Source organism: Pimephales promelas, chromosome 6 (assembly GCF_988280905.1).
Source record: "Pimephales promelas chromosome 6, fPimPro1.hap1.1, whole genome shotgun sequence".
NCBI lineage: Eukaryota > Metazoa > Chordata > Actinopteri > Cypriniformes > Leuciscidae > Pimephales > Pimephales promelas.
Genome location: NC_142774.1, coordinates 12,492,191 through 12,505,933, shown reverse-complemented (window position 1 = coordinate 12,505,933; position 13,743 = coordinate 12,492,191). Strand labels below are relative to the sequence as shown.

Below are 13,743 nucleotides of genomic sequence, written 5' to 3'. Positions count from 1 at the left end.
CTCAGAAAAACGCATTTAATTAATATAAAATAATAGCTAAGTCATACATTCACAAATCCATGGATCAACAAGCAATAAACAGAACCGGACTGGCAGGAAGCTCTAAATATTTGCATTCCATCACACAAGAATTCACACTTGACTCAAATGTCAGCATGTTGTGAAGCATTACGTGATGTAAGCGCATTGAGAAACTCACATGGTAAATAGTTTTTTTGTGTTTCTGCTTCCAACTTCATAAACCCATGTATAACCATTGGCCAAAATGAATAGTTTTGTTAGAATAGAATAGTTAAAACAGTTTGAAATATTTCTATTTTTCCTTTACGTACCTATTTGTTTCGCTTCAGAATACATTGACTCATCATTTATGACCGCAGGGAATACTGCCATGTTTGCTTTGTGTTGTTTTTGTGTTTAAATGTTTTTATTTGGTATTTCAGCAGAAGATCACGAAATGAACGAATAGACTTGGGAAATATTCGTTTATTTTGATGAATGAGTTCGAACAGGTGAGTCACGAACGCGCATCACAGAACATCTGAGACATCTGACATCTGATGCTTCATCTAACTGACGCTTTTGACCATGCGTCAACATCCAACGCTTTAGGGCACCCTTTAGCGTCAGTTAGATGACGCTATCCTAGGGAGTCATCTAACTGACGTTTTACCTTTAGCGACAGTTAGATGACGCGGGTACGTTTAGGTCTAGGGTTAGACCACATAGCTGCCAACTCTCTCGCATTTGCCGTGAGACACTCGCATTTGATTGGTCTCACACGCCACACCCCCGATTTCTCATGCTGAAGTGTCAACCCTCCCGTTTAGGGGTTTCTCACGTATTTTAGCTCTTTTCCTGTCTTCCTGTTTTAGTATTTTCCCATTAAATATCCCGTATTTTTACGCTCTGATTGTGTGAGACGTACAAGCTCGGACAGATTCGGCTCTGTTCAGCGCCCACGCGCTGTTACAAAAAAGCTTTGCACACAGCTAAGACAAATGAGGTCTTGACGGTCTTGCGCACCCAACGCGTAATTTTTACCGCGCTCGTGAGGATGCGTCGAGTATAAACGAGGCTTTACTCCGTGTCAGCGCGCGCTCTGATAGGTAAAGCTACAGAGACCTCTCCCAGACATTTCCATCTGAAGCAGCCTACCCGTTTCCCTCGTTAGCTGATATTGTATTTAAACATGGTATTTTTTAAATGACACACTGTCTCTTTCTTTCTCTCTCTCTCTCTCGCTCGCTCGCTCCAACGCGTTCTCATCCCAAAGCGCCATGTAGGACGCTTTTGCAAAAGCGTAAATATCCAACGCACATGGCACCCTTTAACGTCTAATGAGACGCTTCGGTTAATGGTTAAGTTTAGGTATGGTGTAGGGTAAGGGTTAGACCACTAGGGGGCGCCTTCTGCCCAAATCTCTCACACACACACACACACACACACACACACACACTCACACACTGTCTCTTTCTCTCTCACATATGTAGGATAGTTATAAACTCTCTCGACTTTTAATGATTAGTGCTTTTAAGGTTTGTGAGTAAGAACCGTGAAAAAAACACCTTATTTTGGGGATGGATTCCGGGAAATCAATGTTGACATAGATGGGTCGGTCAAATGCCTGAAAGATTAGTTTCTCTATTGCAGTGTTTCCCAACCCTGTTCCTGGCGGCACACCAACACTGCGTGTATTCTTTGTAACCCTTATCAAACACACCTGACTCAACCCATCAGCTCATAATCAGGTGGGTTAATGAGCTGATGAGTTGAATCGGGTGTGTTTGATTAGGGAGACAAAGAAAACACGCAGTGTTGGTGTGCCGCCAGGAACAGGGTTGGGAAACACTGCTATATTGATCTACCTGTTGAGCAGGTAGATCAACCCCCCCCTGCCCCCAAGTAGTTCTCCCCCCCCCCCAACAGTATTGCAGCCAACAGATTGAAGCTCAAAAATGTGCATCCATTAATCATAAACAAACGGCCCCGGGGGTTACACGGCCCCGGGGGTTAATTAAGGCCTTCTCAAGCAAAGCCATGAGTTTGTGGAAGAAAAATTGAATTTTACTTTCTAAAGTGTTAAAAATTAATATTTTTCTTACACAAACACATTACTTCTGGTAAAGTTTAAAGCATTCCAATCAGAGCAATGAATCAGGGGCAGATTCATTTCAAATTAAATCATTTTGTAACCTGTACTTAGCATTGTTATATGCCATTCATAGTCGTCAAGATAACAGAGGCAAGGTAAGGCTGGATTTGAAAAAGGCACAATCAACAATGGTTGTTAACAAGGAAGCAAACATTCTTTCTTACTGATTTTCTTAGTAACACGGAAACTTCAGGTAAAGATTCTCATTTGATATCCCTTACGTCACCTATGTGTGACGGGTGTATAAATACTCTAACAGGGGCTCTGCATCAGACACAAATCTGCAAAAAGGTAATTCTTTATTTTTACTTTTTAATTCACAATTTTTTTCTAATTTAAATATATGTTTTATTTTATAAGTAACTGTCTAAGCTTAGACATTTCCATATTTAAGCTAATCTATCTTGTAATGTTTAGTGAAATTTCATCAAGATTTGCACTGCATGGTTAGAGAAGACTGCATTTTCCCACAGCACAATTTATTGTGGACAGGACAGCCATGGTTTCACTGTTTGTGGTGGCAGTATTTCTTCTCTGTGGGACCCTGTTTCAACCCCCCCACGCGACAGCATTCAAACCTCTTCTTAAGGATGGCTCCATCACGCATCGAGAAATCACTCAGATGGCCATACTCCGCAAGACAGCAGAAGTGTGCCGTGACATAGCCACTGCTCAGGGACGAGACTTTACACTTGCTGTAAGAAAAGAACACAGTGAACCAACTGAATTGTTCAACCATGAAACCAGGAACTAGGAAAATTTTAGAATTTAAAGTCACACAAACTATTAATGAGTAAAAAAGGCTCTGTGATTATTAACATTCCTTAAAGAGACTTTTTATATTTTGATTTACAACATAATCATACCTCAAATGTGAATTTTACATTTTTTTTAAGTTGCAAAGTCTCAAGTTATGCTACACTGACTTGAAACCTGAATAGACAACAACTGAGGTAATTTGAAATATGTTTTTAATGATAATAATAATAATATTCTCCTCTTTCTACACCTCACTTCCAGATAAACAACAGACTGACTATATCTGCTGTCCAACGAGCCTGCGCAACATCTCCTGATTCATCGTCTGTCATCGCTTCACTGGGTTTTTATTCAGTGATAGCAGGGATTTATTTCAGCAATGCAGCCATAGATGTAGCGTTTGTTCTGAGTGAGGCACATCACATAGATGATGAGGCTTTCGTTGAGGGCCGGAACCTCATCACTAGTGGCCTGGCTGCAGTAAAGGCCAGTGTGAAGAAGGAGAGCTATATCTCTGGTCGAATCACACTGGGGGCTGTCTGTCATACTCTACAGGTATGTTAGAAATTGAGATTATAGTAGGTTGTCTGTAATCTTTCTTTATTTTCAACGCATTCTCACCCCAAGGCGTCACCTTTGACCATGCTTCAATATTTGACGTTTTAGGCGCCCTTTAGCGTCACTTACATGACGCGATCCTACGGCGTCATCTAACTGACGCTAAAGGAAAGCGTCAGTTAGAGGACGCGGTTAGGTTTAGGTGTGGGGTGGGGGTAGGGTACACGCGATCCTAGGGCGTCATCTAACTGACGCTAAAGGGCGCCTAAAGCGTCAGATATTGAAGCATGTCCAAATGTTTCCCAAGGCGTCAGTTAGGTGACGCCTTGGGAGTGAGAATGGGCTGTTATTTTTCATGCTGGCTTTGTACCATATATATATACATATATATATATATTTGCGTTACATCCAAAAAAAAATGTCCATGCGTACAGTATGTCATCAGTTCATGAGTTCAGTTCATTTTCTAACACCATTTACATCGAGGTGCTGATTCACTCTTCTCTTATTTTATTACCTCTTTAACCTTTGTTTTAGCTTTAGTAGTTACCAGTTGCGTTCCTCCAAGTGGTTGTTTTTTAATGTACCCTAGATTTTGACAGATCTGGGGAAAAGGCATTTTCCCATTTGGCACCTTGGTCAAAAGCAAAAAAGCAAAACTATTTTGGAAATCAAAAAGATTTTTGAGCATACTTGATTTTAATGATGAATTTAAGATAACCATAAAGAATGCAGTAAAGGAGATATGCGATTGTTTCTTGTAAAAGACCTCTGTTTAAATCAGCGTTTTAGGTATATGTTGTAATCAATTTCAAATGGGACTTCCTGGTAAAATTAAGGTAAAATAAAAATAATTAAAAATTAAGCATTTTAAAATGGCTATTCAATTTCTTTTCCTTTTTTTTTTTTACTTAACTAGAGAATTTGAACAATTTTTGACACTTGTTTGTTTGAATGAAAATATTAGAATTTCATTGCATGAAAGCAAACGTTAAACCAAGTAACATCTGCAAACATGATGACAGAGCTTTTTCAGTCCATACAGGTTTAGTTTAACAAACGCAAATGGACTGTGTGCACATGTTCCACTATATGTTTGACAGCCACAAAGTGTGTACATATCCTTTTAGAACTTTTGACAGTATTATTTGTAATATTTGATTTGCAATGTTTGTGTGCAGGATTTCTATAGCCACAGTAACTGGGTGGAACTGGGAAGCACTGCTCCTTTCAGCCCCCTGATCAGACGTGAACTTCCCCTCAAGAATCTAGCAGGTATGACAAAAATACAATTACCCTCTCTCTACAATTTTCGGAGTATTTAGAAACTAGTTTCACATTCTTATCTTTTATCTGTATGTACAGACCGCAGCACACCAACATGCAAAAGCTGCAATGGGCAAGACTGTAGAGATAACATTCTCCCAGAAATATTGCTGCAAAAGAAACTAACCTCAGGATATTTCAGCACATTCTTATTCTACTCTGCAAAACCTGTGGGTAAGGAAGCTTAATAGCATCCGGTATGTAGTGTTCAATTATAACTCCTCTGTATAGGCCTGTCATCACCGTCCACAGGATGTTTGAAATTGGAATTACAAATCTATATGCTGACATAATTTTCTCTCAGGCAAGTGTAGCCATGGTGGCCTTCTTGATAAGACCAGTTATAGAGACCCCACCGGAGGTATCAACAAGGATGACATCAGCTCAAGTCATGGCTTCCTTCATCAGCGTGCCGCTGAAATGGCCATTGATGCTACTATGGAACTGCTGGAAGACATCCGACTGGCCACAGGCAACCAAGCCTTTCTTCGGTACACATACCTTACTTTTACACCAGTCTTTGAGCTCTTCTTCAGCGAATTAAAAAAATATATTAACGTTTAAGTCCTTCTGGAAAGTTCATTTTTATGAGGTTAGGTTCATTCAAGTACTTTAGTCGAAGTAACATGGCGATGTACCATTTTTTTTAACTCAACCCAAGTGAAAAAATGTATACTTTATTGTATTTGAATGATATTTCAAATCCAAACGTTTGCTGTTTGCTGTTGCAGTCAAGCCCTGCTCAGCTGCCCTGGGGCCAACTAATAAGACAGGTGGAATTTCCAACCAGGAAATTCATCTTTTGGGAGGATTTATGATTTATGACCTTGCCGTTTGTGTCCATTTATGCTCAAATAAATATAATAACAAACACACACTGCATTCTATGAGAAGGCGATGTTCACTAAAGTGTGAGACATTACATGAGGATAAATTAGATAGGAGACACGATATAGGTGGGGTTAATTAACTAATAGTTCTCTCATAAAGCATGCATACAATAAATATAAATGCAAGAGACAGTATACAAGAGATAAAAAAGGGTTCTTTGTTTATAGCGCCCCTAGTCACAGATTTATACTGCCAGTCTTATTTGTTTCTCTCTCTCTCTCACTCAGATTAATGGGCCTCAGTCAGACCTCAGTTTTGGCTTTTGTGATTGACACCACAGGCAGTATGTTTGATGACATTGAAGAAGCCAAGAGAGTGTCCTTCAGTATCATAGACAGCAAGAGAGGAACACCGGAAGAACCTTCAGAGTACATTCTAGTCCCATTTAATGATCCAGGTAGTCATATTGTGTATTTAGATCATATCTATCCATTTTTCCCCCCAACTAAGGGCAAAAAAGCAAAGGCGGCAGTGCGATATTAGATTTAATATTCTATAGACTAGTAATTTTTATGATAGCTTCCATGCACTCACTTTGACACAGTGATGAATGCATCAAACATTCATTTGGCATCATTCATTCATTCATTCATTGAGGCATTTGCATCAAGTGAAAACGGATGGAATAATTAGTAAACTATTCACTATAATTCAGACAATCACTTTTGTTCATGTTCAAATCTAACTTGAACTTGCAATGACTTGAACATGAAATGATCTGTGAACGATTTGCTTTTTATGGAATATATTAAAAGTACAATGTCTGCCATCAATAATACAAATGTGATCATGTTTACAAAGGATCTGAATGATAGCTGAACAATAGTTAGTGAAAGTAAATTATGTAAAGATAAGTAAATATTTCTGTTAGATTATTAAATTTATACATTATATAATTTAAATTATGTAAATATTATCGTTGTTGTTGTAGTGTTCTGTGATGTGTTTGTGTCATTCAGATTTTGGACCTCTGACAAGGACTAAGGATGCAGATATTTTCAAATCGAGAATCAATTCCCTCACAGCATCTGGTGGAGGAGACGCTCCAGAGATGTGCCTGTCAGGACTGCTGGTGCGTATGTGTGTTTGTGTGTGTGTGTGTTTACGTCTTTTGGAGAGTTTTGTAAACATTGATTTAAACTAAGAAAAACACTCATATTCACACTGAAACAGTATATAAGATTATATTACTGATACAATTATTACATAAATATCACAGCTGGATTGAGGTTTTGCTGAGATAAAGCCAGAATGAGAAATTATAATAATTTTGAGATCCTCTTATCTTGTTCCCCCCCTACCACCACCACCTCTCTCTGGAAATCCAGTTGGCACTGGCAGGTGCTTCTCCGTCTTCAGACATTTTTGTTTTCACAGATGCTTCAGCAAAGGACTTGGAATTAAAAAGCACCGTTCAGGTCATGATAGAACGCACCAAGTCAAGGGTGAGTGCCTGCAGAACACTTTAACGTCAATGCTGCTAATTTACAGTAAAGGAGAATTTCACCCATTTCAACATTAATCTTTATTGAAAGTGGATCATATGTAGTCGAAATGTAAAATAATTTTTGAATTTGGTGCCCTCTTGACTGAGAAAAGACAGAGGGGCGCATTGTATGTAAGACAACAAACAACAAACAACAAACCCCGTTAATGTTACATTGGCAAACTCATTGGTGAATTACTCCTCGTTTGTATTTCTTTCTAAATATGGTGTATTACCAACCCGATCTCACGACCAAGTCGTACGAATTCGACGAATGATTAAAAAGTGGCTAATTCGTAATAATTCATACGACCTCACTCGTACGAATTAATACGATTTTGCTCAATCGTACATATTTTACGAATTGGCCAATTCGTATGAATTCGTACAAATGACCTACCCCTGACCCCGCCCCTAAACTTAACCATCACGTGGGTTTAGACAAATCGTACGAATTTGTACGAGTGAGGTCGTACGAATTAGTACGAATTAGCCACTTTTTAATTGTGCGTCGAATTCGTACGAATTGGTCGTGAGATAGTGTTGGTATTACTGCATGATACCTGGACGTTCACAACACAAACGTCCGTGTTCTCGTCTGATTCGGAGCTTTCGTTCAGGAGAAATTGCCATCGTTGAAATTATCTGTAGACGGACTCTATCTGTGTTCGTAGTTCACAGCGAGAACACATGCATAGCAGTCCGCCTCAGCTCGAGCCAGTCCGGGTTCCTCGACCGCGACAGGCAGCAGCCTCTGGTTCCTTCATCAGCCTCAGCTGCTCTTCACTATACTGCGACTCGTAAAGACAGCCATGAACATCGGATTCGAGCAGCAGAACTTCAAAATCCTCTTCTTCCATATCATGTTTAGTTTCTTCTGTCATTGTCATAACTTCCTATCTCGACAGCACTTGTTAGCTTAGCTTCCAAACAAGATGGCTGATATATTGATTCAGTATCTGCAAGTGAAGTCCCATCCACTGATCTGTAATAGGCCTGTAGCGTGAGTGGGTCCCACACCCTTGAATAATGAGGAACTTTAATTTTAATGAACATTTTAATGAAATATGACTTTCTGCTTATTATGACGCAAAATGACGATTTTTTATGTCATAATAAGCAGGAAGTAAAACACTTAAATCCTTATTTCTCCCATCTCAGGGGAAAATAGGGGAATGAACCATGACCATTGAGAAATATGACTGGGTTTCTAAAGATACAAATCTTAATGCAAATGGGTGAAGTGTCTCTTTAATGTCTTGTTGATTTGTAACTGACATTTTTCTGCATTCCAATCTGCTCATATCTCTCTGCCCTCCAGGTCACTTTCATGTTGACTAACGCCTTCTCATTCCGTAGAAGACGGGATGTCTCACAATCTCAGCAGTTTAATTCAAGATCAATTCCTCTGTCAGACATACAGCTGTACAGAGACCTGGCTCAAATTTCTGGTGGACAGACCATAGAGGTCCGAAGGGCTGAACTTTCTAAGGCCACGGCAGTCATTACGGATGCATCTACCTCAGCCCTGGTATGTTTTGACAATGACTATTTGTGTGTGTATATATATATATATATATATGTACACACACACACACACACACACACACACACATATATATATTAGGGATGCATTGATATCAGCACCAGTATTGGAATAGAGAATTGTTGTGATATTTTACTGGTATCTAAACATTTGAACCACTGACTCAGTCCTTAGCACTGAGATTTGCTGGAAGTGGAACAGCTCTAAATTTGAACAGCTCTGATTCATTTCAATTAAATGCAGTGAAAATTAGTTATCGGCAAGCACCAAAAATGAAAGTTTCGGTATCCAAATCAGACTCTATCGGAAAAGGTGTGATTTTATTTGTTTCAATTTGGTGGTTGGAATTTTGGTGTGAAACACTGCAACATTGAAAACATATCTGTGTTTCTTGAAGGTAACAATTCTTCAGGTTGTGAGAAGTCCAGCCATTGCAGAAAACTTTTCGTTTGTGTTGGATCCATCTCTGTCCAATGTGACCTTGTATGTCACCGGAGACTCTCCAGTCTTTACCTTCTACAGCCCAACAGGTGAGCCAACGCACCTCAGACATTGTGTGTTGATGAGGGTAATCTTCTCCAATACAAAAATACAGACACCATAATCATTGTTTAAAATAAGTTATGCTTCTCCTGCCTTTCAGGTGTGTCTCAGTTAGGTTCAGTGGCAGATGGTCCTCTGGGTAGCATCCTGACTGTTGGGAATTTAAGGAGAGTTACACTAAACTCTGACAACCAGACAGGGGAATGGAAAATCAGCATTGACTCTTCAAGCTTCTACAGTCTTAAAATCACTGGTAAGTGGTTTTAATCTGCCAGATATGTAAACCATTGACATTCAAATGTATTATTATTATTATTACATTTATGTTTAATCTTGAATTTAGTCTAAATGGTTTTGAAAAGAAAATCAGTCATCAGTCATGTTTTCATTTGGAAGATGCAATAATGCTGCATCTAATTGTGACTACAGGTCAGAGCTCTGTGAACTTTCTCTTTAACTTTGTGGAGCAGTCAGAGGGAGGTGACATCACACCGAAAGACAATCGTCCATTCATCGGTATGATAACATCTTTTTTTTTATAACCAAATGTCAATATTCCCCAACACAAACTGACAGCAAAAATCTGGATGCCTTTTTTTTAATATACAAATTGTGACAGAATGGTTATACATCCCTGATGTTAATGCCATATGTTGAACCAACGCATTCTCATCCCAAGGCGTCATATTCTGTACAACACTTTTGCCAAAGTGTAGACATCCAACGCACACGGCACCCTTTAGCGTCAAAATAACACGCACAGAGTATGGGTAGGTTTAGGTCTGGGGCAGGGTAGGGTTAGACCACTAGGAGGCGCCTTCTGCCCCATATACTGTATATCTGCGTCTCATATTAACGCTAAAGGGTGCCATGTGCGTTGGATGTCTACGCTTTGGCAAAAGCGTTGTATATGGCGCCTTGGGATGAGAACGGGCTGGTTGAACAATATAGATCAAATCTAATGGGGGAAGCATCACACCAGCTTGAGCGAGCAAGGACACAATGCATCAAGCGTGTTGATGTAGCCAATGTAACGGGATCTATTGGGGGAAGCTTACACCCCTAGTGGCAGCAAAATTGGATAAAACTGGCATTTTTTATAATGGTGGAACTGTATTGCTAAAATTGGTGTAGTTTGGCGAAGGAAGCATATAGCAATAAATACAGCAATAGTACAGTGTAACGTACACTGATATGATCGCATAAGTCTAGCATGATCATTTCAAAAAAGAGTAGAAACTAACAAGAGGCGAAACTCTGATGCTTTTTTGGTAACAGCCACTAGGTGGCAATTCGGTAGCGCGGCTGCATGCCATTTTGGGGTGAAGATTCCAACTGGAGTTACTAGACAAACTCACTATAGCGCACCCAAAATCAGAGAATCTCCCTGCCAAATCAGAAGCGCAATTGAAAATTTCTTAAATTAAGCCATCAGTAAATTTTGTTCACTTGGTACACCTACAGTAAAAGCTGTATTGCTGTATTTCTTTTTAATATATTTTTTTCAATCAATGCTGCTTAAAGCTCCATTCTATAACTTTTGGGGGTTAAAAATTGTCCAAAATAATTTTTGAGAAAGTACATAAACAGCCAGTGTTCAAAACTAGCTGCTTACCTAAGTGGTAAGCTTGTAATAATGTTTTTAATTCCAGTGGTACTGGTGGATTTCCGGAGGAGATTCGAGCATGTCTTTGTGTCATTACGTCACATCTGTACACATAAAGAAAGAGTCTCGGCTAGTATATATTGCATGTGAGGATGTTGGAGGTGGAGATTTACAGTCTTTTCTCACAGTACTTGATATAATTAAACTTATTAATTTGATGGAGGATCCAGAAAGGTTCAAACGACAATCTGGAGACTCACCTGTCATAAAAGGCAAAAGACTTTGGACTGAGAGTTTGGTTTGAGAGCTCATTATAAATGTTTTTATGCTGTCCTTGCTGAATAAAAGTATTTCTTTTTTTAAATCTTACTAACCCCAAACTTTTGAACATGAGTGTATAAACATGATGAACTATTTTAGTGTCGTCAATGTGAATTAATTATTTTTTTTGATTGTTGATCAGGTCGGAATGCTACTTTGTTAGTCTCTGTGACCGGAGGAGATTCAGTCACAGTGACTGACGTGCTTCTAGTTGAAGCTTCGGGATCTGATGTTGTTAATGGAACCATCAAAGCAGTGGGAGCGACAGACATCCTGGTGAACGTAGACAGAATCCCAGAGGGGGCATTTGTGGTCCAACTTAAAGGACTGGTGAATGACTTAACTCGATCTTTGCCTAGTCAATTCCAGAGACAGTCACCAACACAGCAAAAAGGCTCTGGAGTTACCATCACGGTGAGCTTAAGGGGATAGAACCATTGACACAGGACTTCTATACAAGTTTAATATGACCAGCACAGAATATTCAATGAAATATATGCAAAATACATTGACAATATTCTAACCATATTGACCATATCCCTTCTCAGGCCCAAACCAATAGCAGCATAGAGCCTGGAATTCCTTTAAATTTCAACTTTACATTGGTCAATAATGCTATAACAGGGAGCAGCTACACTATCCGAGCCCGGACTGACCGTGGCTTCAACGTGACTTTTCCCAGCTCTCTTTACGTGGGGACAGATGAAAGTGCTCAGGGAACTGTAACACTTACCGCACCCGCCAACACAGAGTCAGGGACGGATGTCACACTCACTATTGAAGCAGAAGATTCAGAGACCAGTGACTCGAATTACGTGGCACTGCGGTTCAATGTCTTGACTAAGGTAGCTATTATGAAAGCGGCTGGAGTAGACATTATTAATAATTACCATTAGTTTGATTTTGTTGCAGTTTCATTGTACTGTAACTGATCTCCATTGAATAGAATAGCTTTCTTCGTGACTCATTGTTTTGGGTGGAAACAGTATTAACATTTGATCCTTATTGACTGATTAACCTAAATTATTTTTGTTTTGGCAGGTGACTGATATTTCTAGCCCTGTCTGTCAGATAGTGAGCATCAAAGCTGACTGTCCTGTGGAATGCAGCACGGCATCATGGGAACTCTCCGCCAACTTGACAGACGGGAATGGAACAGGCATATCCGATGTGTCTTTCAACCGTGGGAACGGCTCTCTTAGCTTAAGCATTGTGATAAGCGAGGATGGCACAAATGTGACTGTGGCGTCCTACAATGCTTCCTGTTGTTCTCAGGAAGTAGAGCTGGTAGTTGTGGACATAGTGGGAAATGTGGGCACATGTTTCACTTCTATAAAGAGTCCCTCTGTAACTGCAACCACAGTTGAGCCCTCAACAATCACTCATAAGCCTTCAACAATCACTAATAAGCCTTCAACAATCACCACGGTCATAACCACGCCCAACAGAGGCTACTTTGTGTCTTTCTCAATGTCTGTTTTGCTCTGCAACTTGTGTTTTGTTCTGCAACAAGTTTTCTTTATGTGAATAGGAGAATCTAGTTGAGTTGAAACTTCAGTTATATAATGAGATAAGAATAACATGCCTTTAAAGTACATTTACATTAATAATGTCTAAATCAAGTGAAAATACTTAGGTGTGGGATTAAATTGTAATTTTGTAATTATTTTCTAATTCCTTTTTTTTAAATGTGCAATAATCATTGAAAATTATTACAGAAAACAAATAGTTTCCTCTCTTTTAACTAAAAAAGTATTGTCTTAACTTTCTTCTTTTTCATAGTTAAGTATGAAGTTATTAAGAAGTTATTAATCAGAAATAATCAATATAACAAATAGGGAGAGATCAGCTGTAACCTGTACTTTTTAAGTTTGAAGCAGCGTTTGACTGAGTTCAGTTACATCCTATCTGATAAATGCTTGAAAAATAATTCAAATGTTTATAGACTAATGCCACGTACTTAACATTTTAACTCCACAAAGTTCTTAAAAAACTATGTAGTTCTTAAAAAGAGTGCAGAAACAAATATGCTGGTCTGATAAACCTTTAAACCTTTAAATGCATGAAAGTTTCAGCAATCATTATTACATATTCAGGTCTTTAGTGACCCAGAACTATACCTAACATAGATGAATCTGTCGCGATAACATAAAACTCTCCTGATATTAGAGTAATGTTACGTCCCTGTGGTCGTGTATGTTTTTTCTTTTGGTTTCTATTTCTCTTCTCTCTCTTCTACCACTATCCCATTCTTAGGTTTGCGTCATCTCTTGTCCGCTGTTGGTTGAGAGCGATGTCAATCTTCATTTACATCATGACGTCATCTCCCTCCCGTGGCCTATCAAGTTCAACCTTCGAGTTTAACCCCCTCAGACCTGAATTATGTTTCAAGTTTCTGAAAAATATAAAAGTACATTTTACCAGCTCATGAGGTTTCTATAAATTAAAACAAATGAATTTTTTTTATATAATTGCTTTCATTGTGATTTTTTTGTCCATTCCAATGGACATCAGGTCAAAACAGGTGTACTTCCCAAAAATGTACCAACATG

The 13,743-nt window shown here is 39.0% G+C and overlaps 1 protein-coding gene across 1 annotated transcript; it reads left to right on the top strand.

Moving 5' to 3' along the window:
- Positions 1-2,336: 2,336 nt before the first annotated feature.
- Positions 2,337-12,854, top strand: vwa10.2 (von Willebrand factor A domain containing 10, tandem duplicate 2). Its single transcript, XM_089132112.1, has 16 exons — positions 2,337-2,446; positions 2,648-2,852; positions 3,176-3,469; positions 4,654-4,747; positions 4,838-4,972; positions 5,103-5,289; positions 5,917-6,086; positions 6,649-6,761; positions 7,018-7,134; positions 8,497-8,706; positions 9,119-9,251; positions 9,365-9,517; positions 9,694-9,780; positions 11,334-11,605; positions 11,740-12,036; positions 12,233-12,854. Exons 2-16 carry the CDS (start codon positions 2,655-2,657, stop codon positions 12,716-12,718), a joined length of 2,946 nt encoding a protein of 981 aa, XP_088988238.1. The 5' UTR covers positions 2,337-2,446; positions 2,648-2,654; the 3' UTR covers positions 12,719-12,854.
- The last annotated feature ends 889 nt before the right edge of the window (positions 12,855-13,743 follow it).

Excerpts from the sequence above, each read along its gene's own strand:
- vwa10.2 (XM_089132112.1), top strand. The coding sequence starts at position 2,655 with ATGGTTTCACTGTTTGTGGTGGCAGTATTTCTTCTCTGTGGGACCCTG. Across the intron at positions 9,518-9,693 it reads CTACAGTCTTAAAATCACTG|GTCAGAGCTCTGTGAACTTT; the intron begins GTAAGTGGTTTT and ends TTGTGACTACAG. Across the intron at positions 12,037-12,232 it reads GGTTCAATGTCTTGACTAAG|GTGACTGATATTTCTAGCCC; the intron begins GTAGCTATTATG and ends TTGTTTTGGCAG.